This window comes from Canis aureus, chromosome 31 (genome assembly GCF_053574225.1).
Source record: "Canis aureus isolate CA01 chromosome 31, VMU_Caureus_v.1.0, whole genome shotgun sequence".
NCBI classification, from domain to species: domain Eukaryota; kingdom Metazoa; phylum Chordata; class Mammalia; order Carnivora; family Canidae; genus Canis; species Canis aureus.
The window spans coordinates 30,150,181-30,177,701 of record NC_135641.1 but is presented as its reverse complement, the minus strand read 5'-3'; the positions used below and the strand labels follow the sequence as shown (position 1 = coordinate 30,177,701).

At 39.8% G+C, this 27,521-nt stretch overlaps 1 protein-coding gene across 3 annotated transcripts in view; it reads right to left on the bottom strand.

The window, feature by feature from the left end:
- The window catches only part of SCHIP1 (schwannomin interacting protein 1), a 723,769-nt gene that overhangs the window by 522,531 nt on the left and 173,717 nt on the right, over positions 1-27,521 (bottom strand). For all 3 annotated transcript variants that reach the window (XM_077880120.1, XM_077880125.1, XM_077880126.1), the window contains exons 2-4: positions 25,565-25,629; positions 18,947-19,027; positions 6,395-6,530 (exon numbers count right to left, since the gene is read on the bottom strand). In XM_077880120.1, coding sequence (XP_077736246.1) covers positions 6,395-6,530; positions 18,947-19,027; positions 25,565-25,629 — 282 coding nt within the window. The remainder of the gene's footprint in view (positions 1-6,394; positions 6,531-18,946; positions 19,028-25,564; positions 25,630-27,521) is intronic.

Sequence of the window (27,521 nt, the reverse complement as noted above, 5' to 3'; positions counted from 1 at the left end):
AACCACTGAGCCACCCAGGCATCATTATTTGGGTGATTGTATCTCCAGTGCTTGGCAAAGGCTCAGCACGCAGTAAGCACTCAGATATTTGTTGAGTGAACAGATGATATAGACCCAATCTAGGCATATGAATAACTACCCTCCTCCCCAATGATGTCTTACTGACAGAAAGAAAGTCCAAAAGAGCCTCAAGCAAGTTTCTAGAATAAAATGAAAACAATAGTAGATCTCACTCTAGTGCTACCATATCCAACTTCCTCTTGGACCCTAAAGCATCTTTCATACTCACTCAATGAGTGAAATACTGATTTGTAATACTGAACTGGATTTTATGACACGGGTGCACTCTGAGTCTAAATAAGGTGATTTAACACTGTATCTCACCAAAGCTGTAGAATAAAGACAGGATCTATATGAGGGCAAATACTCAGACTGAACTTGAAGTTAAGTGGAAAGAAAACAAGTTCCTTCTCAACTCTTTTTAGCAAAAGTGAGATGCTTAATGCCTTTGCATCTATGCTTAAAGGTCAACAACTTTGAGACTACTGAGGAGGATTGATTATATTACTATGGATGAGCGAGTCAGATATCAAACAAGAAATTGTCAATTTTGCATATCAATCTGAACCTGGAAAATGATCAGTATTAGCAGTCCTCAAAAAAAAAAAATGTAATCCCCAAACAACAGACTTATTTTACATCTATTGAGAACAATGTCCTCAAATCCTTAACTTGAAAGGCTAATTTGGGAAAAAGAATCTATACCAATCAATATTCAAAGACATAAAAAGGAGTATTTTGGCATAGAGATAGCAAAATTTATCAATTCAAACTGTCATATATGGTTGTATATTGCACAATGTAATTTCTAAAACTTTGGGGGAAAATTTTGTTCTCTAAGGCTCTAGTTTGAAGAAAAGAGAATTAAATCTACTTTTATGTAAATACCAAGAAGTCTTCTCTTTTTACATATGATTACTGTAGTCTCTGAACCAAAATTTGGGAGGAACAGACTGACAATTTGTGCTATTTTGGGGTTTGAGAGGCTGGATAAAAGATAGAGTTTGGGTTCTGAACATTAAAACTCACAGGACCTAAGTTTATAACAACAGCTGGACATAATACTGTAACTTGTCCCTGACCTGGAAAATCTAGGTTATTAAATTATTAAGTAGCACAAGGCTTACATTCTCTACAATTTCATAGCTTTCAAGACTGTACTGGAAGAAGTCCCAGGTAATCCTCTTTTAGGATCCGAGCTCCCCCTCAAAACAAGTGTGACTTTGTAAGAAGCCTTTATCCTTTTACTCCTAGGATTTTTCCTGATGTATTTGAAGCTGGAAGTTGTAAATCTCAAAATGGGTAATAAAACTTGAGGGTAATAAAGCAGTTTGAATGCAGGTGTACGTGTTATGTTTGGTAGACACAAGCAGTACAGGCTTTTGATAGCATACTTGGGAAGGTGTGGTGGATCACCTGGCTGCCTATTGCTAACTATCCAGCTACTCTTGCTAAAAGCTAGGGTAACCCAAGCAGCCCCAAACATAGGAGAGCTCTGTCAACTTCTCTCCAAGACAACTGAAATAATGGGGTCTTTAGCTGGTCCAGACCACTGATCTTTGCACCTGCTCAGAACTATAATCTTCCTGACCAGGAGTGAAGTGAGGAGGCCTTGTGGCTGGAGTTGTGCAGGCTGTCATGTCTGCTGGAAGGGTGCTTTTGCATTGACTTATCTGAGAAGTGAGGCCACATAACCCTGTTCACCCCCAACATGCTACAGATCCCCGTGTTTCTTTTTCCCCAGATCTGAAGGGAGCAGAGTGACCTAGGCTTGCTTTTACTATGTACATGGGTGTGGTCTCTCAGAAGAGGCCTACTCATTGAGACGCAAAAAAAAAAAAAAAAAAAAAAGAAAAACAAATGCTTGATGTATTACTTTTGTAATGTACAGGTCCAATTTCAGAACATACATATATATCTGTATATATATATAAGAAGCAAGCAATGTGCCCTTCAATGTGAATAGAGTTAAAAATTCCACTTCTCTCTTCACAAGTTTTGCAGAGTTTTGAACACATGGAGTGTTTCCAAGAGCAGATACAGAATCCACTAACATTTATTGAGAGCCTTCTGGGTCCCACACTGTGCTATGTCTTACATATGTAGTGCCATTTAATATTCATAGAGATACAATTCCATCTCTAAGGTGGGTGTCCAGTTTGCAGATGAAGAATGATCTCTCAAGTGGTACATCTCAAACTCAGAAAAATAGTGGCAGAGCTACTACTATTAAGTCACAGCCTCTCACTAAGCCAAGGCCTCATTTCATGAGCCACAGAGCCCCCTACAGGCCATACCATAACATGGGAACCCATGGGAATAAGCCAGGAAGGCAGGTTCAGGCAGACAGAACCAATTAGAACCAAATGGGATTGAAAATGTCTCCAAACAATGCAAAGATTTTCTGAATTTATCTGAGACATATGCTAATGATTTGTGAAAGGGTTACCAAATCATTTAGAATTCTGTCCATGATATTCTATTAGACAAATACAGATTTTTCAGAGCTGAGAACTAAAAGAATAAGCACTTAGTCATATGAAATTGATTAATAAAGAATACACAAATCATTTACACTATTGTACTCCACTCAATAACTAATGCTTTTATGATAAAAAGTTTTTTCTCACTTTGATAACCACAAGCTCCATTTCAAAATAACTTGTACTCAAAATTGCTATTTTTAAAATAAATTTTTCTGTTATCTCATGATACATTGTGATATGAGGATATTTAATATGCAAATTAATAACATAACTTCATATAAATCTTCCCTCCTGTTGCTGTTTAATTTGGCACTGAGCAGCTGAGGTTTGAGGTTTTAATCAAAGAGCACTGAATGCAGCAATTTATAAAACCAAATGAGGATTCTTTTCTCGATTATTTCATTCACTGTTGATACATACTAAATTGTGGAACAATCTCAGAAATGGATTGATACACAGGTTATTTCTTCCTCTGCTTGACTATGTCTAAATGAAGGCTTATTTTCAAGTGGTATAATATAGAAGAATAGTGTAGCATGACAGCTCCAGCCCAATGAGTAACTCAAGGCAAGTCAGTTATTTCTTTAGGTCTCATTTTCATCATCTGTACAATGGAGATAATAATATACCTCCTTTATATGGTCAGTGAGAAGATTAAATGAAATAATCCACAGAAAGCATTAGCAAGGTGTCTGTCACATAACAACAAGTGCAGCAGCTCTTATTAAAATGTTGATTTTGAGAGCTCATACTGAAACATAACTTTCTAATATATTTTAGAGCAGAAATATTCTCAGAACTACTATATCAACCATTAGCCAAAAGAGAGAAAAAGCATGCAAGAGCATCATTCTCAGCTCAGCACAGGGACTCACCCAGCTCAGGTTGCTGGCTTCCCATGTAGCACATGCATGGGGAAGACAGCTACTATGGGCAATAATTGCAGTGATGATAGACATGAGGCAGAGCAGCAAGAAAGACCCAGGAGTTAGACAAGGGCAGACTGGTCTCCAATTGAGGCTGTGTTAGAGGACAGTAGAGGGCTAGTAGTTGGGACAAGACAGGCAGCTGATCAAATTCAAGAAGACAGAGAATGGTCTAGGCAGCAACAGTGACAGACCAAGCCCAGAGAAAGAGGGCTGAGTTCAGCAAGCTGGAGATATCTGATAGGAATTAGGGTCCCAGAGAATCAACTATGGAGACACCTCATTGGGAACATTTGACTTGGACTGAAGGCTTTACCCCTGAAGTTCCAAATGGACTCATTGGTTATTAGGGAAAGCTTATCTCTTTATGACAGCCTTAGCCCAGGTGGGCCAAGGATCATCCTTATATCCCCTCCATAAACTTCAGGTCTACTCATCAGAGAGTAGTTAAAATCAAGCCTTCCTATTTGGAACTCCCTGAGAGTATGTATGAACCCAGTGGGTCTGGTAGACTGATCAAGGCAGAGCAGAGTCACTTTGCTTTCATGGGGCTATGACAACCAAAAGATGTAAGAGTGAATCTACTGAAAGAGGTCCCAGCAAAGTGATGATTATGAGAAATAGAACAACCTTAGCTAGATATACCAGCTCCAAACAACTAAAATAAAGTTTTAAAAAATTATATATTGGATATTTTACCTGCTTGACAAACTAGAGACTTGGGGATGTTCCAGCAACTTATATTTTTACATTTTGTTTTGCATATTTAGTGTCATGCTACTGCCACCATCAATGCCAAAGTTGTTATAATCAATAACCTCTACTAGAATTCTGGACAGGACCTGCTTGCTTTCTGAAGCTAATTCCAATAATGTTTTTTGAAAATGTTTTTGATTCTCACTGTTTATAGGCAATCAGGAGTTGAGTGAGACTTGCACATAATGAAGAGAGTTATCCTGGTCCCATGAACACAGAGACAAGGCACGATGATACAGTAGTGGAGCAGGATGCCACTCCCAATTCATTCTGAGACACCTTATAGGAAACCAAATTGCTGGGGACATGTGAGAAAGGAAATCTGCTTTACTAAGAAACATCAGGGGACCTAGAGGCCAGGCTAAATTAAATAAGGTAGAACTGTTAGCAGAGCTGTGCAAAAGATATTGCACATCACACTTACGTGATGCCCCATGGGGATAGAATGTGCATTTATGCACACCAATACTTAAGGGGCTAGAATATAAGTGGTGTGGCAGGGTAAATATATTAAACAACAACAACAACAACAACCCATAGATTATTCCAGAATTTCAATAAAGCCCAGAGGTTAGCTACCCTACAGCAACACTAAAACCATCATGTATCACTGGACACAGCAATGGTTTCATACTGTCAGGAATCGGGGCTAATGAGAAAGTACAAAGGCAGTAAATCCAAACCTTTAACTCTTAGGTAGAATGATTTCAGATACTCAGTTTCCATCATTCAGATAAAATTTTCAGTCATTTAATTTCTATTAAATTAATTCTATTGTTATTCACAGCAAAGGCATCCTAAACACTCCATTTTCATATTATTTTTGACTTGCAAATCAGGAGATAAATAGGCTTTACTTTGACATTTTCCAATGTGGCTCATCAGTGCCCTCTAGTGATCATGAGACCAGTTCAGACAAAGCACTACTCCCCTAAAAATTGTTTTAAAAAGGCACAGATTCACTGAGTATTCAATTTCTGGTATCTGCTAAAAATAGATCTCCTGGCACTGTTACTTGCACTCAAGTTATTGCTCTCTCTTTAGAATCCATAACAGATAAAGCTGTTTATTAAAGAACATGCTATGCAATCATCTGAAAACATGTCAAGCAACCTTTGCTTGATCCCAATGTGAATACATCATTTTGGCCACTGGGGAGTCTTTTTACCAACGAATAAACATGATCACAAAGTAGTCAGGAAATATATTTTTTTAAATAATACACTTGTATAGTTACTTCCTTTCTTTTCCCAACTTCTATCTGTGTATTCCAGTCACTATCATACATAATCACAATGGCCATATTCAAAAATCTCTGTATTACAATAGCCTAATCATTTATTTCCTACCACATTTGGTATGTTTGTCGGTTTGTTGGAGTTTTTTTTTTTTAATAAAAATTTTCAGCAGAGGTTCCCATTCCTTAACCTTTAACAGGTGGCCTTTGGACAACTGTGATCTGTAGGCATGGTCTAGTGACATTAAAATATTTTTTACTAGTTGCCAACATTTAAAAATCTGAATTTCCGGCATCCCTTGAAGGAAGAAATCACATTTGGCAGTGTCTGTCCAGCATCCCCACATAGCAACATATCCAGGAACCAGGAACATATCCAAGCAACATATCCATTCTTCTTACCCTTTAGGTAAGGCCTGTGTTCTTCAGTACTAGTCACAGAGTAGCCACATGTGTTCCCTACCTGGCCCCTGTAGGCATTTAAGTCACAACCCTTGAGTTTGTGACTCCTTTCAATTCTTCCTATATAAGTTCTCTTTTATAATCCTTATAACCAAGCTAATCTTCTATCGCATTAGCACCACAAAACTCCACCAGAGGCACAGACTAAAGGAAACATACTGTTACAAAGGAAAGGAAAAAGATAGTAAAAGAGAAATGCAAACATGCAAATGAGTAGTTTAGGCTGAGGTCAAATGGAATCAATTCTCTCAGGCTTGATGAGGTATATTTTGTGCTTAGGAATCATGTCTCTATTCTAAGATGACAAAACCCTCACCATGGGTTCAAATATAGCAAGTAAGCAATGCAGATACTCCTAACAGCAAACCACCTGCTCACATCTCAAGATTTCTTCCTTGGAACCAAAGACCTGGTGATTAAATAAATGATTGGCCAGTTAGGCCATAAAAAGGAAACATGGCACTCACGGGGGTGCTGCTGTCTGAGAAGGTGTTCATGCTGACGGAGCTGCTCAGCTTCTCTGAGGACACAGAGGGTGGGGATGGGCTCCTCTTCTCCAGGGGATCCTGCCGCTGCAGGTACTCCCGCCAGGCCCGCTGAATGCTAGAAAAACAAAACAAAACAGCACATGCACCGTCAGTACCCAGTCACAGCCCACAGACTCAGAAAAGCACAAGGAGTCTGAAGGAATTGGCTTTGGAGACAGAGAAAATGTAACACATAGAATGTGACAGAGGAAATCAGAAGACCTGTACTGTTTCTCTATTTGACTGGTTTCACATTCACAGGCTGCACTACGCTAAATCAGTCTACAAGGGTCATCTTAGAGGCATCAAAGTGAAGCTAGTTTGCACATGTAAATGTACTTTGATTTACAGAATGCAAGATATTTCCATTTCTCATCCTATATTTCAAATGAGAATAATAAATAGGCTGACATATCACTTACTCATGCACTAATATAACTTTATTGAAAGACTCTTCTGTGCCAAAATCTGTCCGCCCTAGGCTCTAGACAGCGATTACAATGCAGCTCTAGAGGGTGCCAATACTTTTGGATCAGAGGCCAATTTCCTCTGACGCTATGAAGCATAAGCTTCAGGGGCTCTTACAGGCCAGGGGTTTCTTCCAAGACCCTATGAGGGGTTCTTCACGGTTTGTACAAAATTGCAAAAGCAGGGGTGCCTGGATGGCTCAGTCAGTTAAGTATTTGCCTTTGACTAAGGTCACAGTCCCCAGGGGTGCAGGGATTGAGCCCCCCATGGAGCCCCCTGCTCCATGGCTAAGCTGCTTTCCCCTCTCCTTCTGCCATCTCCTGCTTGTGCTCTCACTCAAATAAATAAATAAAATCTTTTTTAAAAATTGTAAAAATAGGGGGCACCTGGGTGGCTCAGTGGTTGACCATCTGCCTTCAGCTCAGGTCATGATCCCAGGATCCTAGGATTGAGTCCCACATTTGGCTCCCCTCAGGGAGCCTGCTTCTCCCTCTGCCTATGTCTCTGTGTCTGTCATGAATATATAAATGAAATCTTTTTTTAAAAAAATTGCAAAAGTAGATATCTTTTGGGTTTTTTTAAAGGGCACCCCAAATTATATATGCAATTCAGACTCTATTAAAGAAGCATATGGCTGTGTTTTGGATTATATGTGATTACTACTTTATTATACAATCCTTGCTCAAAATACAACCTTATTTATTTATTTGTTTATTTATTTATCTTTCTTTGGTTTAAAGATTTTAGTCTATTTTATTTTTTAAAAGGTTTTATTAATTTATTCATGAGTGACACAGAGAGAGAGAGAGACAGGCAGAGACATAGGCAGAGGGAGAAGTAGCCCCCCCCCCCCCCCCACACACACACACAAGGAGCCCAATGCAGGGCTTGATCCTGTAACCCTGCGATCACACCCTGAGCCAAAGGCAGATGCTCAAATGCTCAGCCACCCAGGCATCCCGGTTTAAAGATTTTAAACAGAATCTCAAAGAAAGTTCTGTAAGAGTTTGGTAGTCCCATTGCTTCTTCAGGGACCCATCTTAGTAGGGAGTAGCAAACTTTTGGAGATTGTCAATAATTTCGACATCCTCTGAAGCACTTAGGGTCTCCCGAGTCCTTCTAACAAGTTCTGCCAATGGAGGGCACCTAAAGCCAGTAAGTCTGCCCATCAGAGGCTTTAAAAAAAAAAAAAAAAGTGACATTGTAAATAAAGGCTATTTTAAAAATATAAAATATTTTTAGAATACCCACAAATTTATATTCAAGGTATCTCTCTCTCTCTCTCTCTCTCTCTCTCTCTCTCTGTCGCTCCCTCATGGTCTTGATAATGCAGAAAATACAGAAAGAAAATGTAGTAGACGTTTGATAGTTTACATTTTAGTTTATTGAACACCAGGGGGCAGTGTGACACCTTTAAAGAACCAAATAGATTTTGCTGGGCAAAATCTGAGATCTGCAAAGGTGAATTTGCACTTAAAGCATCCCCTTTCACCTCCTAGTTCTATGGTGCCTAGAAAGTGATATGTCAGTTTTCCTTAAGTCAGAAATTAAGAAGACAACATTCCTTTCTTCCAGGTGGGTGGATATCCTCTTTTAGTTGACAGCGAATGTGACAAAATTAAATACCTTTAAAATGTGTATGAAAATCACCTATAAGCCTCCTTACCTCCTTAATACAAAAGCTATTTTAATTTTTGAATACATACCTTATGATCCTTTTCCACATATATGGAAACAATTTTACTTAGTTGAAATCATATTATGCTATACTTGATTCTTTTTTAACTCAGACGTTAAAAATGAGAGGCCAGTCACATCACTGTTACCTAAATTGCTATACTGGATATTTTTTTGAATGGTGAAATCATGCTATTATTACTCTCTGAATCATAGGACACTACTTACACTACACACTGTTTACTCCCATTTGACCACAACGATGAGAACTTTGCAGATTCAATGAATACAATCTCCAAATGCTATTTTACCAAAAGAGCGAATTAAAATGAAATGAAGAAGCACCTCATCCCTCAGTCATGGGAAATCACTTTTCAGCCTTCTTATCCTAACTGTACCAGAATTCCTACTCACAAGTCTCTTTTAAGCCTACAGAGAAAGCCCTGAACACCACCTTGGCACTTACACTTCTATTTTTTTTTTTTTTTGTAATTTTTTAAATTGGAGTTCGATTTGCCAACATATTGTATAACACCCAGTGCCCATCCCATCAAGTGCCCCCCTCAGTGCCCGTGGAAGGGGAGGTGGGCGGGGGGCGGGGGGATGGGGTGACTGGGTGATGGACACTTTTACTTCTAAAACAAAGCTGTGCTATCAAACAATTCTTTAAAGGCAGGTTGCAGTAAAAGAGCACATTTTGTGTGTTCCTATATTTTGAATTATAAATACAGAGGCTTATTTCAAGGTAGATGATAAATGCATTTTTCAATAATTTTTTTGTTTGTTCAATTCCTATTTGTCTTCTATCTCAGGGATGGTGTCATCGCTTGCCTCTGACATTTCTCTGTACATCCCTGTCTCTTTTACAGTGCCCGTGGCTGCACTCACAACCACTTAGGGGCTCACAGCTAGTGCAGTCCTGGTTGTCACTGGATGTCCTTATACACGACATGTCCTTACCTGTAAGACAGAGCTCTGAGAACTGGGATGAGTCCTGGTACTTTATTAGCCTTGAAGGATGGATGGGCTTTAGACTGATGAGAAGGACAAGGAAAGGCCTTTGGGCAAAGCCTTGGAAGTGAAGGTACCAGGCAGAAGGTAGGAGGTTCCCAGAGAAAAGTGGTAGGGCATGAGGCTGTGAAGATACGAGAAGGATCCCAGATGTCTCCAAGGACTGGTCTGGGGGTAGATTGGGCAGTATCTGCCTCTTAAGAGGGAGAACCGCAACGTGGCACAGTTGATTGTGGCCAAATCTTACTATGTATCAGAACAGTCAGAAATCTTGATTTTTATTTGAAAGTGACTAGTTTTTTTTTTTTTTTTTAAGATTCTATTTATTCATTCATAAGAGGCACAGAGGGAGAGGCAGAGATGCAGGCAGAGGGAGAAGCAGCCTCCCTGTGGGGAGCCCAATGCGGGACTCCATCCCAGGACCCCAGGATCACGACCTGAGCCAAAGGCAGACACTCAACCACTGAGCCACCCAGGTGCCCCTGAAAGTTACTAGTTCTTAAATGCTACCAAATAATTTTTACAACTTCAAAATACATTGTTACTCAAGAATGTTTGAATTTGGGGATGGAAAAAAAGGACAGCATCAAAGAGGACACAAGGCTGAGTATCTCGGAAAATAACCAACTCATTACATTACGTTACTCTTTTAATTTGTACTTTCTCATTCAATTCTTACCACAAGTGGAATGTGAGGAAAGCACTATTATTATCATAGTGACAGTTTTTGCCTGCCCAATATTAATTTTTCCTTCTTTTTATTCCAGCACTCACTTTTCTTTGGGGACCCATCAACCCATGGCCACAATGTTGGGAGAGCCCGCACAAGAATGAAGTAATAATGTGCACAGCAGAGCTTATAGAAGAAGGAGGAAAGAGATGTCTGAGGATGCTTGACTGTCTGGGTCTAGAATACGCTTGAAGCACATTAGCCCCTGCATGTTGCTATTAGGTGATCCAATATCATCTCTTTTTAAAACATAAGTCAGTTTGAGTTGAGTTCTTTTACTTGCAACCGAGAGTCCTTGAAAATTTCAAGAAACAAGATGGGAACTAACTGACAGATCTGACATTTGGACCAGATCCCCTGTCTTTCCATTATGTTGTGTTTCCTCCTCATGGTTCAGCAAAAGACAGAAAACAAAGTGATGAGTTTGGCTTGTCACATACTAACTTTGAGTAGATAAATAGAACTCCTATTTGTTTAAGCCTGTTAGATAAAGTTTCTATGTGTGACTAAAAGCTATCCTAACAGATAAACCATGTTTTCATTATTTGGTGTCTGCCGCAACCCTGTATCCTGATACAAACCTGCCCAAATGCTAGTAAAGGGCCGCTACATACAACAGGCAAGTTTTCCACAGCATTTGTCTGTATCTCTAGCCTGCTTCCGCTCCGTTCCAGTTTCTGGCTGGTTTGTAACTCCTGTCTTCATTTGATTGTTGGTACTTTCTACTTAGATTGCTGGTACTTTGATTGGTGGTCCTTCCTAAGCATCATGGACTTATGCTTTTCTGGATCTTTCTGCAGGTTCCTTCACCAATACCTATGACCACCTTAACAGTCAGCAACTCCTAACTTCCTCATAGATGGAATTTGGGCAACTTTGGGCAACATTGAGAAAGCACTTTAGAAATAAGGTACACAGGGGCTACTGAGTCTATGAAAGAGAACAGCTGCTCTCGGGGATATTAACCATTCAAAAGAAGGGTGTCAGATTAGGCTAATCCAGACAACTCTTTTCCAATAAGTCTTCCTCCACTAGATTATGAATCCCTTGAGGGCAGTAACTACATGTGTCCACCATATTGCCACAGTTCTAGAAATATGGTAAGTAGGAGATATATTCTCCTAACATTGTGTACCAGAAATAATTCAATAAATCCTCAAAGAAGAAAAAGTTTTAACTCATGAGGAAATGTGCTTAGAAACTAAATGTATTTATTACATTCTTCAGCTCTGTGACTTCTGTTCAGAACTTTCTTCCCTTCCTTAAAGTTCTTACTGTGGTCATCCATTCTTCTCCCAAGGTCAGTCAGTGCTTATACAAGTATTGCTTTAAACTCTTTACTATATAAATTACTTATCTCTGTTTTATTAAGGTTTTTTTTTTTTTTTTTTTTTTTTTCCCCTTCTGTGGCTTTATCTTGTCCTTTCATTTGGAACATGTTCCTCTGTTTCTTCATTTTGCTTGACAGTCTCTACTGGTTTCTATGTGTTAGATGCAACAGCCACCTCTCTGAGTCTTAAATGGTTAGCCTTGTGTGGCAGATGAACCTTATTGCTCAACCTTGCCCTAGCTGTTGGCTGTCTCTCAACCTCTGTGATTGTCCAAGTAGCCTATTTTATTTTTAATAGCTCTCAGTAGTGGAAGGTGTGCCAAGACCAGTCAGTGTCCTAAGGGGTAGGATCATAATCAGAACCTAAATTCAGGCTGAATGGAAGCCAAACTCTCAGGTAGTAGCTTTTAAAATATGAGGATATATACATTCCTGTGGGGCTGCAATTGTAAACTCTGTTGGGCTCCCGAGCCAGGTGATCTGGAGATGTCCCCTGGGTGGCAGTAGCAAAATCTGGGGCTCTAGATGAGCGTATTATTTTGTTTCTGGAAGATTTGTGTAAGTTGCAATAAGGGTTAGGGAGATCACAAAGATGGTATCTCCAGGCCTATATTCCCTGAGAGCATCTCTGTAGCCTATAGATGTGTGCCAAATCTGAAGTCTGCCCCTAAGGCCCATACTTCAGGTAGGCAAATAGACCTCTTTCACAGAGAGGCCAAGGGTGTGTTTCATCTGCTGTCTATTCAGGGCCCTAGGGTGGTAGCCTGCCAGGAATTGCTTTTCCAGTTGTTACTGTCCTATAGGACCCATGAATGCAAGCCCCCTGGCCCCCCAAAGCCAAGTGATCAAGGGGTATCCCCTAGGCAGCAGTCACAAAAACCAGGGCACCAGATGTAAAGACTGGGACATCAGACATGTATAAGATCTCCCTTTCAAGATATGTTAGTACTCCGGAGTGTGGTAGAGGGAATTTAAAGATAGTGTCTGCCCTCTGAGGTCTTAGACAAAGTTTACAGTCAGTCCTTCGATGAGTGTTTAATTAAAAGCCTGCCCTTCAGGCTGCAGCTATAATGATAAGCTAATAGGCCTTTTTTACATCAATACTGAGCTCCTGGATCTGTTGCCTCTTGCCATGCCCTGGAGGTGATAGCTGTTTAAGACTCTTTCTCTGTTGGTTACAGTCCTATGGGGACTGCAAGTGCCACTAGAGCCAGGTAGTATAGAGGTATCCCCTAGCAGCAGCAGCAACAGCAGCAAAAATTAGGGCCCCAAACAAAGGTAAAATCTCCTTCCTCAAAGATTCTAGTGAGGTGGAGCAAGGCAGAGGGACAGTGCAAAGACTGTACTTACTGGCTTCCATTCCCTGAGACCCCCCCGTGTAGGCTCAAAGCTCAGGCCAAAGCTCCTGGACCAGCAAATAGACTTCTTTCTCAAAAAGAGCAGATGTGTACTTCAGTCTGCTGTCTACACAGTGTCCTGGGAGTGGTGGTCTGCCAAGAACTGTCTCTCTAATTGCCACCGTCCCATGAGACCCAGGAATACAAACCCCCAGGACTCTAGGTCCAGGTAATCAAGAGGTGTTCCCTGGGTGGTAGCGACCAACACCAGGCTATCAAATCTGTGTAGAAGCTATCCTTTGGGAGATACTGGTCTTCTGGAGTGCAACAGAAGGAGAACACAAAGATGGTGCTCACTGGCTGGAGCAAGAAAGATGGGGAGTGTAAGATGGCACCTGCCAAAAACAGAAAAAAAAGAAGAGAAAAAAGAGAAGGAAGAAGAAGAAAGAGGAGCAGGAGTGGCAGGAGGAGAAGGGGGAGGGAGGGAGAGGAAGAAAGAAAAGAGAAAAATTAAAGAAATGAAAAGAAAAAAATTTAAAAGGTGGTGCCTGATAGCTTTAGTAAGGCAGAGAGTGGGAGACGGCTTCCACCATTCTCTGACCACAGAGAGTATCCCAAGCAGGCTCGTGGCTCTCAGACCCAAACTTCAAAACTAGGAGATCAGTCTTTTTCACATTAAGTTTGGGCAGTTTTCAAAGGGCTACTTCTGCATGTGGCCCTGAGACAGGTGAGTCTGCACATGGGCCCTTGAAGAGCCCTACCTCAGTTGGCCGTAGCACTGCTGGTCTCATGGGCACTGGAACCCCTCTGGTCCTCAAAGCCAAATGTTTTGAGGGCTTGTCCTTCAGGTGCTGATCTTAGTAGCTGGGGTGCCTGATGTAGAATATAATCCTTCATTCCTCAGGAAGAAGCTCTGTGTTTTGAGTTCCCTCCTGATTGTGAGCACTGCACTGGGTGGGGTGGAGTTTACTGCAAGATTACATCCCAGCCTTTCCTTTCTGTTTCGATGTGGTGTCCCTCTTATTTGCCTGTTGTAAAAGGGGTTGCTCTGCCAGTTTTTAGGATTTTTTTCAAGGGATATTGTTCCATATATAGCTGTAAAATCAGTATGTTTGCGGGAGGAGGTGAATTCAGGATCTTCCTGCATAGCCATCTTGAACTGGAACTCCCCAGAAACTACGTGTGTTTAGAGATACAGCTTGTTGCTCAGTTTACTTCTCATTAGCTGTGTTCTTTGGGCAAAATACTGAAGTTATTGACCTATACTGTGCTTACCCCAAAAATAGGAATAGCAAAACCTCTGGGGCAAGGAATCAAGGATAAGGTATCTAAGCCTCAAACTCAATAAATAAAGGTCTTCGATAAAGCATTATGATTACTTAAGAAAATAAAACACTTTAAAAAATGTGTAAGTAACATGTGCTAATCATATATATTGATATGATATACTGGATTCCTAAGGATCCTTAAGGGCAACATTTTTTTAGATTTTATTTATTTATTCATGAGAGACACACAGAGAGAGGCAGAGGGAGAAGCAGGCTCCCTGTGGGGAGCCCAATGTGGGACTCAATCCCAGGACCAGGGATCACATCATGACTGGAGCCAAAGTCAGGCACTCAACCACTGAGTCACCCAGGTGCCCCAAGGGCAACATTTTATTAGCCCAATTTGGCATAAAAACATGTTTAGAAACAGTATAACTCATGGAAAGACACATTAGGTCAATCTTTTTTTAGTTTTCACACTGAAAGCTCACTAGAATCTTTTTGGAGATGATTAGTGTTATCATTTTATAGAGGAGTGCAACTGCGGCCCAGACAGGTAAGCAGTGTTCCTAAGATCATACAGTGGGTAAGGAGCAGAGCTGGGATTTCTTCTATTGCTCTAATTCCAAAGCCCATGCTTTCAACCATTCTTCTCTCTATCTTCTTTTAATTAAAACTTTGACTAATGTTGATAGGTGTTACTCTCAAAAAATGCCATGTAACAAGCCTTTATTTGTTGAAATTCTTCTGGGAATTGTCTTTTTCCTTGAGTGTGTCTGTCTGTCTGTCTGTCTGCCTGTCTCTTTCCTTCCCTCTCTTTTTTAGAATCTAAATGTTGTTTTATCACTAAACCATCAAATACAGTAATAAAAAAATGAATCAGACACATTTAATGAACAGATGTTCAAAAGATAACTTGTATTCAATGGATACCGATGTTGTCCATAACAAAATAAATATGTTGTTAAAACATCAGGAGAGGGATTGCACACAGTTAATGAACACCTGTTAAGTGATGGTTTGTATTCAGAAGATGTGTTTTAGATCTTACCACAACATGCAAGGTGTGACCTCCATGTGAAGGGTAATAGTTTTATGGGATTTGGAGAGCCCATTTCCTTCCTTGGCAGCCAGGCCTTTGTGCTAAAGCCTCTTAATGCTAAAGCTCCTTTGATGTGTGCCTTTATCCCCAGGCCCACATTCCAGCCCTGCCTCTTAAGAATATATTTGTCGTTAGTCGAGTTGGGTTGAGAGTCTTCACTGTGGTGCTTTTACTTTTGCTTTCACTAAATTTTCTGACTTGAGAGGCTTGCCTTTGCTTGATCTTCAGAAAACCTGCCTTTCACCTCCCCCAAATGACTTTTTATTAATAGCTGTGCAGTCTTGATTGCTTTTTCCTTTTTGACACAGTCCTTTGATCCTTCAAGTCAAAAACTCAAAATTACCTGTTAATGGTTACATTCATGAACCAGGTAATGTGCCCTTCCTGACATTTCCTCTAAATTCCACCCCCACACTCACATGTGTTCTTTCCCTGCAGGTCTTGACTTCTTTCCACTGATATTTTGCAATCCACGTAAAGGTTTAGGCTTTCTTATCAAATTCTTTTTAGTTGGCCTTAGTGTGAAGAAACAATTGAGAGTCTTTCCGGCCCCATCCAACCCTCACCTCAGGTTCTCACTAGTGCAGGTATATAAGGGAGGCAGCCCACACTTGAGAACAGTTCTCATCCTGTCTTATTGTCTTTTATGTTCAGAGATTGGCCTGCCAAGGAGCATCCCACCTCAGGTTTACAGAGGTTGGACTGTCCCAAAAAAACTTTATTGGGACCTAGTGACCCTCTCCTCCTTGTCAGGGAAGACAGAGGAGAGTTTCCAGGAAAACAAATTTTACAGTGTAGTAATCCTCACTTCCCTTGCTTTTCTCTACCCACCAGAGGAAGATAGATGTTCAGCAGGGTCCCACCAACAAAAGCCAGAAGACCGTAAGAGAAAGCTTGTGAAGTCTGACAGTGACTCTGGAGCCTGAGACAAGGACCCATCTTTCATATCCAATGTTCTTCAGGGCTAAAGAAAATCCCTTGGGAAGTGGGGATGAGGGTTTCCCAAGATCCACCCTGATGAGAATGCCAAGGTCAGTCTGCGGCAGACGGTCCCCCTCCAGAACAAGGGACACAATGAGAGGCACAGCCCACAACATCAGTGGGGACTCACAGGAGACCAGATGACCTTTCTTCTCACAGGATCCCAACCCTTAGAGCTATTTTTTAAGGAAACAACTGCTTGGGAGCTAAGTGTTTACCATTAATAGGCATGCTGGGGCAGTTGGGTGTTCAGCACATGAAGGGTGGGAGAGATGATACCAAGGAGAAGGGACAACCAGAAAGAGGAGAGAATACAGAGAAAGGAGAGCAAGCTGCACAGCTGTTGGAAAGATCTAATGTGTGTAGAAGGGAGGTGTTCAAACTGTCATGAGAGTTAGGAATTTAATAACTAGATTAGACAAGAGTCACTGAACTGGACTAAATTCTCCAATGGGACTCAAATTCCATTATTGGACAAGATTAAGTTTTCTCTCCCTCATCCCCCTCCAGTGAGTGGAAATGGGGTTCAGAGTTATTAGAAGAGATAAAACCATTCTGTTTGCACCTCACTGAACTGAGACTCCTCCATTAAGCCTGCTACATAGAAAGTCCCAGACTCTCTGAGCTGGCTGGAATCTCAGCCAGAGATATTTTTTTTCTTGCCTGCTCCTCCTCCAGGCATCTGCCCCTCTGCCTCTACATATTGGGGATGATGAAAACCAAAAAAGACCAGGGAGGTTTCCTAGCTTCATTTCAGCATTCAAATCAAACAGTCTAATTTTTCACACAAACAACTTTCAATTCCAGCACTTTTTCATTTAAGAGAAGGTTATCTTAATGAGAAAGTTCCTAAGGATAAAGTAACCTATGTTTGCAAACTAGCATTCTGTATAGCAAGGCTGACACATTGCTTGCATAAAATTTGGTAGCCTGATTTATTATTCATTTAGTGAGCATGACACAGAACTTCCTAATGGGGGACCCAACAGGTTCAGAAGCCATATTTGAATTTTATCTTCAAGGTATCTCTATGTTTCCGCTCAGAAACAAGCTTTTTATTGATAACCAGGGTTAATATAAATTGACAGGGGTTTATGTTAATATATGCTTTTATCCAGTAGGATATTATATGGCTGCATCATTTCTGTCTTAGTTCCTAAATCCATAGCTTATTGTTCTTCAAAGATGTACAGCTCAAGGCTCCCTTTTTCAGGGTGATTTATTTTCTAAAAGATTCCTCTTTGGGCTTTTCTGCAAATGATCAGTGATCCTAGCCAGCTTAGACATGTTTAAATTCTCGGATACATGCCTCTCAGAGTGTTAAGCTGTGTGTGTGTGTGTGTGTGTGTGTGTGTGTGTGTGTGTGTGTGTGAGAGAGAGAGAGAGAGAGAGAGATTTCATATGACCTCACTGAAAATTCTTATATGCACCTCTGAAGGAAGATCAGAAGAGGAAAGGATCACAGAAAACAAATATAGTTAAAAATTGCTTCTAAGGTGATTATGATAGACTCCTTCTCTCCTTAAACATAGTTTTAGAAAGTTGCTATTTTGTTCTAGAATATAGCCTGTTTCACTCTGGAAGCTACTAGTTTCATTTTTGTTAATATTGAGATGTTCTTAGCACTATTTTTTGTAAGGATTTATTTGTTTATTTGAGAAAGAGAGGATGTGAGCAGAGGAAGGGGCAGAGGGAGAGGGAGAAAGGGAATCCCAAGCAAACTCCATGAGGCCCCTAACCTGGAAGCCCTCAATGAGGGGGGTGGGGAGCAAGGTGGAGCTAGATCTCAAGACCCTGAGATCATAACTTAAACTGAAATCAAGAGTTGGTGGCTTAACCAACTGAGCCACCCAGGAATCCCTTCTAGGCACTATCTTTATTCATCGGTCATTTGTAGTGGGAAGGGGATTGGTCTTATTAAGAGAGACTAAAGGTACACCTGGGTGACTCAGTGGCTGAGTGTCTGCCTTTGGCTCAGGGCGTGATCCCAGTTTGGGGATCAAGTCCCACATCAGGCTTCCTGTGAGGAGCCTGCTTCTCCCTCTGCCTATGTCTCTGCCTCTCTGTGACTCTCATGAATAAATAAATAAAATCTTAAAAAAGAGAGAGAATAAAAAAGGAAAACGACAGTAAGTGAGGAGAAAAAGAAGAGATATTTTTCCAAAATATATGGATGAGAGATGGAATAGAAATAGGAGGATTAAAAATATGTGTGTGTATAATAAAGAAATAGCTTGGAACAACAGCCAAGTTGTTTCAAGGTGGGATTAACCAAGTTACTAAGATGAAAGACGGTGAAAAATGCTAATGGATGCTGAAGAGCTGCACGCTGCCTAGAACGGGAAAAATCCAAGAAATGAAGATGTGATGACAACCAAATAATTCTCCATAATATCCAGTAGGTGGTGATGTTTGCCCAAAACAGTTTTGTTGCTACCCAGAACAAAGGAAATAATGTTTAACACATAGATAGATGTGAAATAAATAAATGCTTAATTCTTATACCCTCAAATTCCAGAGTAGGCTAGAAGTTCATAAAACAAGAACTGTAAAACTAATGCTTTAATGTAAACTTTGAAATAACTTACATTTTCACTTTTGATTCCAGGGGCTGTAGATTGAGGTGATATTTCTCAATGTTATTCTCCATATCCATGGCCAGTTGATGACTAGAAACAGAAATAATGTCTCAGTATAGCTGAGTCTATATAGTTAACCTTTATAGCAATAAAACTGCTAATTTATATTTATTAGAAAAAGCAGATATACATCCGATCTTGTTCATTTTAATTAATTCACAGAGGCCTAAAGGTTGCTATTGATGGATAAAGGATAAACAACTATACCATGAAAAGAAAATATTATTTTGCCATTTACCTTTGCATTCTTTTAATTTTTACTCCTCAGCTCAACATTCATATTTAAGGCATGAAAGTCATTTCCTTTAAGCAAAGAGGAAAGCAGAATACTGGGCCATTTCAGGAGGAGAAGAAAAACATAAGGTGAGTGTTATAAAACCCATGGCATTGCCCAAGAGAGGATCTCACTCATTCTCACCCCAAAGGTGCCACTGCCATTGACCCTTTCCTCCTTTCATTCTATAGGCTTTTGCAGAGCTCCCACTATGAACAAAGTATAATCTCCACCCTGGAAAACTGCTGGCAGGAGTCTATAGATATTTGATCACTGCTCCTAATGAGCTTATTAGGCAATCACTGGGTGCTACAATGATCAAAGAAGATTTTATGGATTTGGTGGTAGTTGATGTGGGTTTTAAAGAATGGACAGGAATTAGGTAAATTGAGATGCAAAAGATAATACACATGAGAGGGATACTAAAACAAAGGAGTAGAGGTGAAAAAATTCAGGCTATTTTTGGACAATAAGGAGCAATTTGGTGATAATGGAGGATAAAAGTAGGAAATAAGTTTGGATAAGAAGAAAACTAATAGTCATCGGCTACATAATATATATAAAATAGTGTCATAGACATTTTACATGCATTATATTATTCAATTCCCACAGTACCCTCTACCAATTAACTATTCTCCCCATTGTACAGTTGAGAATCTGAAGCTCAAAGAAATTATGCTCAGGTCACTATGTAGCAGAAACCACATTAAAACTTGAGTCTCACAACCACAAAATACTGCTTGAAGGATTATAATATCATACTTACTAAACTTGATCCTACTTATTGTGGTTTTCACAGGTCAAATATTTGACATCCCAATCCATTACATGCATTTGCTAAGGGTCTGTGTGTGCACATGTGTAAGCACATGTGTTTAAAACTGAAACAAAAATATCAGGGAATATTATTTCCCCAACTACATGTAATGTATGCTGATATCTTTTATTATATTTCAGATTTTCAGGGATGCCTGAGTGGCTCAGCAATTGAGCATCTGCCTTCAACTCAGGGTGTGATCTTGGGGCCTGGGATCGAATCCCACATCAGGCTCCCTGCGAGGAGCCTGCTTCTCCTTCTACCTATGTCTTCCTCTCTCTCTCTGTCTCTCATGAATGAATAAATAAAATCTTATATTTCAGATTTTTAAAATTATCTTTCAATGGTGACTCATCAAATTAATTTAACAAATCGTCAATGAATTGTTACCAACAGTGTGAAAAACATTGCTGCAGGACACCTAAAACATTTGGAGAAGGGAAACTTGAATGGGATGCTTAAGGGTGATTTTTGGTAGGAGTGAGCAAGGAAAGTGATGGAAAATATTCAGGAAGGTATTCAAATTGGTTCAACAATCAAGGACCAGCACTGTGGTTTTAGAAAGAAAAGAAAAAGATTAAAAAAAATTGTGCAGAAGATATCTAGGATTATCTCCTCTTTAGTAAAGAATAACCAAGAGGTGGGGAAACACACAATAGGTTAGATAAATTCCTATATGGCCGGTAGATGGTGCCATCAGCACAATATAGCTTTGTGATTACCCAGCTGGGGTGTTGAGGGGGTAAAGAAAAAACTACTCTTGTGTGCTCTGTGCCATTCATATTCTGGCATTATTTATTCATCCTTATTCACTCATTCATAAATATAGTGTATGTCTTCTATGTGTCAGAAATGATGCAGAACACAAATGATACAATGGTGAAAACACTGGACACAGTCCCTGTTCTATGGTTTTACAATCAAGGAGATGATGGATAACTAATAACTACAAGTGTGATGGATGCTATTCAAGGGTAAACACAGAAGAAACCTAATCCAGGGTTGACGGGCATAAAAAGTCTTGTTTGTACATTGCTATGATCTTGTAGGGACAACGGCCTTACAGCAAAGATACTTTAAAATTTTGTTAATTGAACACCTTACTAGCATCTCAGCAAACTGGGCAATAGAGATACATGTGAGGTGGTGTGGGACTTGTAGTTATTCAGCAACCAAAGGCAAAGCTTAAGTTTTTATAAAAAGAAAAAAAATTATATATTAATAAATTTTGCTAATTTGGGGTTATAATTTATACAACCTCAACAAACTATAAACTATGAATACCTGTAGGTTTAATTGGATAGCTTAGCTCATTCCATCAATAATTACCTGTGGGTAATAAAATGATGATATATGAGGTGAATGTGTGATTGCAAATCACACCAGAAACCCAGCCTGATTCAATATTTACAACAAATAGCAGTCAGCCTAAGGTCTTACTTAAGGTAATAAATGATTATCAAAAACAATACAGTCATAAGCAGGCTCTTAATTAACGGCCTTACTCATTACTCTTCTGTTTATGGGCCCAGAGAAAGCTTTGTTGAGTATGTGCATGTATGTGTATACAAATGCACTGGCCTGGCCCTGCCCATCGTCTCAAGTAGAACAGAGTTGCAGCTTCCCCTCCCTTCACACTGACTGTCTACCACAAAACCCTGTTGAGCATTCAGAATAAATGTAATGTTCCAAGGGGGAGTAACTGATCAACTGCTATGACACCACTATCACTTAACTTATGGTCATTTCAAGTAGCTGAGATGATTTACATCAGCACCTAAGTCAGCTACAGCCATAATGAAATGCCTAACTGCTCACTCAAAGTACACCAATTTTTCAATCAAATTTGACAGCTTTCAAGGACACAGCTCTGCCCCAAAGCCAACCAGGAAAATCTCTAGAATTCCAGGCAAATGAGCATAGTTGTTAGGGCTGGGAGCCATTGTTTTCTCTCTGTCCTGGACAAACATGAAAGGGAAGCTCCCCACAGGCCTGTTTGCTTTGAGAGGAGATTTTAATTCCCATCTCTGGAACTCCTCAATCATGATAAGGAAGAATAGGCATGCAAAGTAGATTGGCTATTTCCAAAAGCTTTTAGCTTTCCCAGGCTTCTGGGTAACAAGAAGGAAAGAATAGGGGAGGAAGGAGATAGAAGCCCACATATCTGCCATTAACCTTCACAAATCTTCCTGAGAGCAGAGAGCTGGGAAAGATACACGCTGGTATTAGTGAGAAGTTTAGTACAGAGTTGTGGTCAATTAGCGAGAAAAAAAACTTCTGGAGCTCACTTCTTATATTAAAATCAATAATGAAATATCAGCATAACCAAATTTAATAGATGAAAGTGATGAGGAGAGCAAAGGCAAATGTAGATAAATTAAATTTCCTTACAACTTGCAGCCTATTGACAAATACCTGAGACATGCAGAGTGTGACATTCCTCAAGGAACTCATAGCTGCCTTAATACTGCTGATGTTTTGCTAGAGGCTAAAAGCAACCTCAGTTGAAGAACAGCCAGACCTCCAGGATCCTGTAAGTCTTCTTTAACATAAGGAAATATCTTTAGAGACTTCCTTTATCTCTACCCTCCCTCCATAACTTAAATGTATATAATCAATGGCTCCTCAAGATCACAGGACAGCTCTTTCTGCCCATGGGCCCTGTCCCCTTGATTTAATAAAAGCATCTTTTGGCACCAAAGATGTCTCAAGAACTCTTTCTTGGCCATTTGCTCAGTGTCCTCTCATCAAAAGGGCTGAAGGTCACAGAGAAGTGTGTCCCATGAGAATGAAGCTACATGAGATTATTGAATAACTAACAGGAATCTAAAATGCACTTAGACCGCTGGTTCTCATCCCCAGCTCCTCATTAGAATCACATGAAGTCAGCTTTTAAGAAATACTAATCTCATCCCCAGAGATTCAGATTCAATTTGTCTAGGTTGGAGGTTATGCCAAAGCTTATGCCATTTTTATTAACTCCCAGGTGATTCTAAGGGTATCCAGTATGAAGAACTACTGATCTAATGTCATTACCACACTAATCTCCATAGAGGAAAAACTTTCTAGCTACACAGTCAAAAAATTTTTAGTTATTATTGTTTACAATATTGCTAGTGATGATGGGGTGGGGTGGTGCTGAATTAATTTATTCTTAGTTATTCACATTAATGAAAGTAGACATGACGAGGATAAATTAAATCTGAAGTTAACTCAGAAACTTCATTTGATCAAAGGGCTGGAACTGTCCTTCAAGTGATGACAAAGCAACTTCTTAGAATCACCGAGACAGAATGAACCTGAACTGTCTTCCAAACAGCCACCAGGATGGAAAGAGAAGGCGCTGACATTGAAGGTACTGTGCTATTGTGCGTATCTCAGTTAATGGTCTCACTAAGACTGTCCAGTCAGTGTTACTGTCTTCATTTTTAAAGATGAGGAAGCTGGTTCGGGGGTGTGTGTATTATATAAGTTGTCCAGTCTCACAAAGCTAGAATAAAATCAGAAAGAGGAATCACATCCAAGATTTTCCATTTTCAGGAATGCTTTCACTAGCACTTCAAATGGATGGACACTTCACTCTTCTTGGGTACCTCTACTTTCTGTCATCTCACTCCTTAACAAAGAAGTCCATTTTGTTGGGCAGGCAGCATTTTTACAAAAGTTATTCTTTTTCTAAGTCACAAAGCTGTTTCTCCATAAATCCTGCTCACTGATTCTTGCTATGCTCTCTAGAGCAAGAAGAGCAATTTAGCTCCTTTTTATTTTATTTTATTTTATTTTATTTTATTTTATTTTATTTTATTTATTTATTTATTTATTTTTTAAGATTTTATTTATTTATTCATAGAGACACAGGGAGAGAGAGAGAGAGAGGCAGAGACACAGGCAGAAGGAGAAGCAGGCTCCATGCACCGGGAGCCCGACGTGGGACTCGATCCCGGGTCTTCAGGATCACACCCCGGGCTGCAAGTGGCGCTAAACCGCTAAGCCACCAGGGTTGCCCTTTAGCTCCTTTTTAAATAGGAAAATTCCTTCGAATGTTTAAGGAAAGCCATTATGTTCCCTCTGAGATTTCTTTTCTCCAAGTTCACATCCTCAGCTCTTTGTAATAGTTTCATGTGGTTCCAGATCCCTCACAATTTTAATTGACCTCCTCTGATACTCGTGGGAGGTCAATGCATATTTTTATTTATTTTATTTTAATTATTCTATTCTATTCTATTCTATTCTATTCTATTCTATTCTAGAAAGAGAGGGAGAGAATTATGTGAGCAGTGGGTGGAAAGGGAGAAGGAGAGAAAGAATCCTAAGCAGGCTCCATGCCCAGGGAAGAGCCCTTTGTGGGCCTTGATCTCACGACCCTAAGATCAAGACCTGAGCCGAGATCAAGAGTTGGACAATGAACTAACTGAGCCAGCCAGATGCCCCTCTATGTGCTTTTTAAATGTGGTGACCAGAGCCACCGGTGGCACCCACATGGGCTTTGCATTGGGGCTTAGCCAGTGGTTGAGAGCAGGAGCACTGGTGGCTTCCAAATTCTCATCCTCACTACTCTTAGCTAAATATATTTAGATAAGTGCTGAAAGCTCTTTGAGTCTTTCTCCATCTATAAAATAGAAACAGTGCCTATGTCAAAGGCTGTTATCAGAATTCTATGAGGAAACATCTGTAAGCATTCACTAATATGGAGGATATTGTAAATACTCAGTAAATGTTCGTTTTTTTCTTTTATCTTGACGATGCATGTCTATTGATCAGTCTAATATTGTGATAATATTTTTAGAAGCCATATAAGATCAGGGTCTGTGTTAAAATCAGATAAAACCTCTAAGCTTCTATTCACACAAACTGAAATCAGAATATATCTCTCACATGCTCTAATTGTACAATTTTTTGAAAATATAAATGAAAAGTTCACTTGTATCTTTTAAATTTCATCTCTTTCTTTCTTGCTTTTTTTTTCAGTACAAAAGATCTTATTCTTAAAAAGACAAAACTATAGCAATGGAAAACAGATCAGTGGTTCTCAGGGGTTATGAGGGGGCAGATCACGTGATTACTGAGGTCAGAGCACTTTTGTTCCTTTCTGTAGTATTATTTTAAATGTTCTTCGATTAGTCAGTGTTACCCTTATGCTTTTAGCAAATTTTATGACTGCCTTCCATACATGTCATTGATTAAAAGCCAAAAACAGGGAAAGGTTGTTAAGTTTTAAGCCCTCAGACACAGCACCATGCATCATATTATTCTGTTAATCAGTGTAGCTTGTGTATCACACCTCAACTGGCCATAAATCTACCTAACTGTATCTCAAATAAGCCATATACCTGGGTCCTGACCACAGTGGTATCATAAAGAAACTGTCAAATTTACTCACTCATTTTTGCCTTGCCAGGTGTTTTGTTTTGTCTTTTTCTTGCAAGCTTTTTAACTTCAAACATAATTTAATTTCCTTTGGTATTTTTTTACTTACTTTTCAAGTAAATATTTTCCATCATTAACTTGTTCTAAAGGGTTCTGCAACCGTTTCATTTCTTCCTGTGAAAAAGAAAAGAAGTAACTTACAAATTGACCCCGTGTACTTGTGGGTAATAATATTGGAGAAAAATTATTTGCAAAATTGAGATAACTGTTGAGAGTTCTGGACTAAACAATGGATAAGTGCTTAAACATACAATACAATTTGATTCTCGATCAAATTAACATACAATACTGACTCAAATTGTATGAATTTTTTATGCCACTAAAGATAGTGCTTCCTGTTATTTTCGCTGAGTGAGGATGTGTTTACATGGATCCACTCATGCTCTTCCCAAATTTACTCTGTCAACAGTATTATGTTTGATGGTTGCTGGGTAAAGGGCTCTAATGAGCACGTGCTGGGTTTAGCCATTTAGCAATCATCCCCTCCTGTCTTTTGGTAACTCTAGGTAACCTCATCCCTTAGTCACCGTACTCAGACACACACACACACACACACACACACACACACGCACACACGCACACACACACACCTTCCCTGCGTTTCAGGCATCCATAGTCTCTGTAATTCCATTCTCCAGGCTACAGTGATTGGTTGCCTCTACTTGCCTCTTCACAAAAGCTACTGAAGTACCAAGAGGAATCTCTAATGAGAATTACACATTTGTCCCAAAAAGACCATGAGGTCTTTTGGCTTTTAAGCAGTCTCAACATACTTCTAAGCTACTAGACATCCAAGTCTCCTAGGCTATCCCCCATGCTCAATTTCTTAAACTTTATGCTGCATTGTGTATCCCAAAATTTGACCCAGTCACTCACCTTTCCCCAATCCCTCCAACCTTTCCACTGAGACTTTTGGAACTCATAGTCTGTCATTAGCAAAATCCTCTATCGTCTCAACTTTTTGGAACATTCCCTTCAACTTACTCTGTACCCTGCCTCACTGTTCTGGGAATGGCTAAGTTTTTTGTTAGAGCAAGAAAATCAAAGAGTCATTTAGAAAAGAATTTTAGGATATAGAAGACTTTGCTGATGACAAACTTAACTGAGTCCCTGAACACACCATCTCCCTTGAAGTCTGCTTAAGAGGTGGCCATTTCTTTCCACATGCTACACCCAGCAGTCTAAAGGAGGTATGAGACCCCATCTTCTCCTTATTGCTTCTCCCAGATCCTCCTCATTCCTACAAAAGCTTAGCTCCTCTGCAAATATGCCAGCAGTTTATCCTAGGCTTCTGCCCTCTTCCATATCAATCCTCATTCCTCAGGTCTTATCCAGTCCCAAGGCTTTAAATTTATATTTGCACCTGACCTCTCTTCTAAACTCCAGCCTTCTACATCCACTTTCTTACCTGACATCTCCAGATGCACATCTGATGGGCATCTCACATTCAAAACCAAAGTCTTGATTTCCTGGCCTCTATCCTCCAACCCAAAACTCCATCTTCACCACTTCTTCCTCATTTTAGCAAATGACATCACTATTCACCTAGATATGCAGAGCTAAACCCTAGGAGTCAGCCTTTAGGCCTTTGTTTCTCTCATAACACACAATCAATCAGCTAATCTTGTTGATCCCAACTTTAAAATTTATCCAGAACTTGACCTCTGCTTCTCAGTGTGGTCTAGACCAACTGTGAGTCTCCCATCTCTGTTTCCCATATTAATTTCATTTTAGTCAATTCTCCTTACATCAGCCAGCATGACAGGTTAGTACCTAGGCTTTCATTTCTAAGTATGTGAAGTGCACATATCATAAACATACAACTTTTGACAAATGCATACATTGGCAGAACCACTATCTAAAAATGAAATAAAGAACATTTCTCTCTTTAGAAGTTTCCTTTTGAATTCTCTCTCAATTCCCCTCTCCTGTTCTGATTTCTATCACCATAGATTAAGTTGGCTTGTTGTAGAACTTCATATAAAATCATCTATTCTTTTGTATCC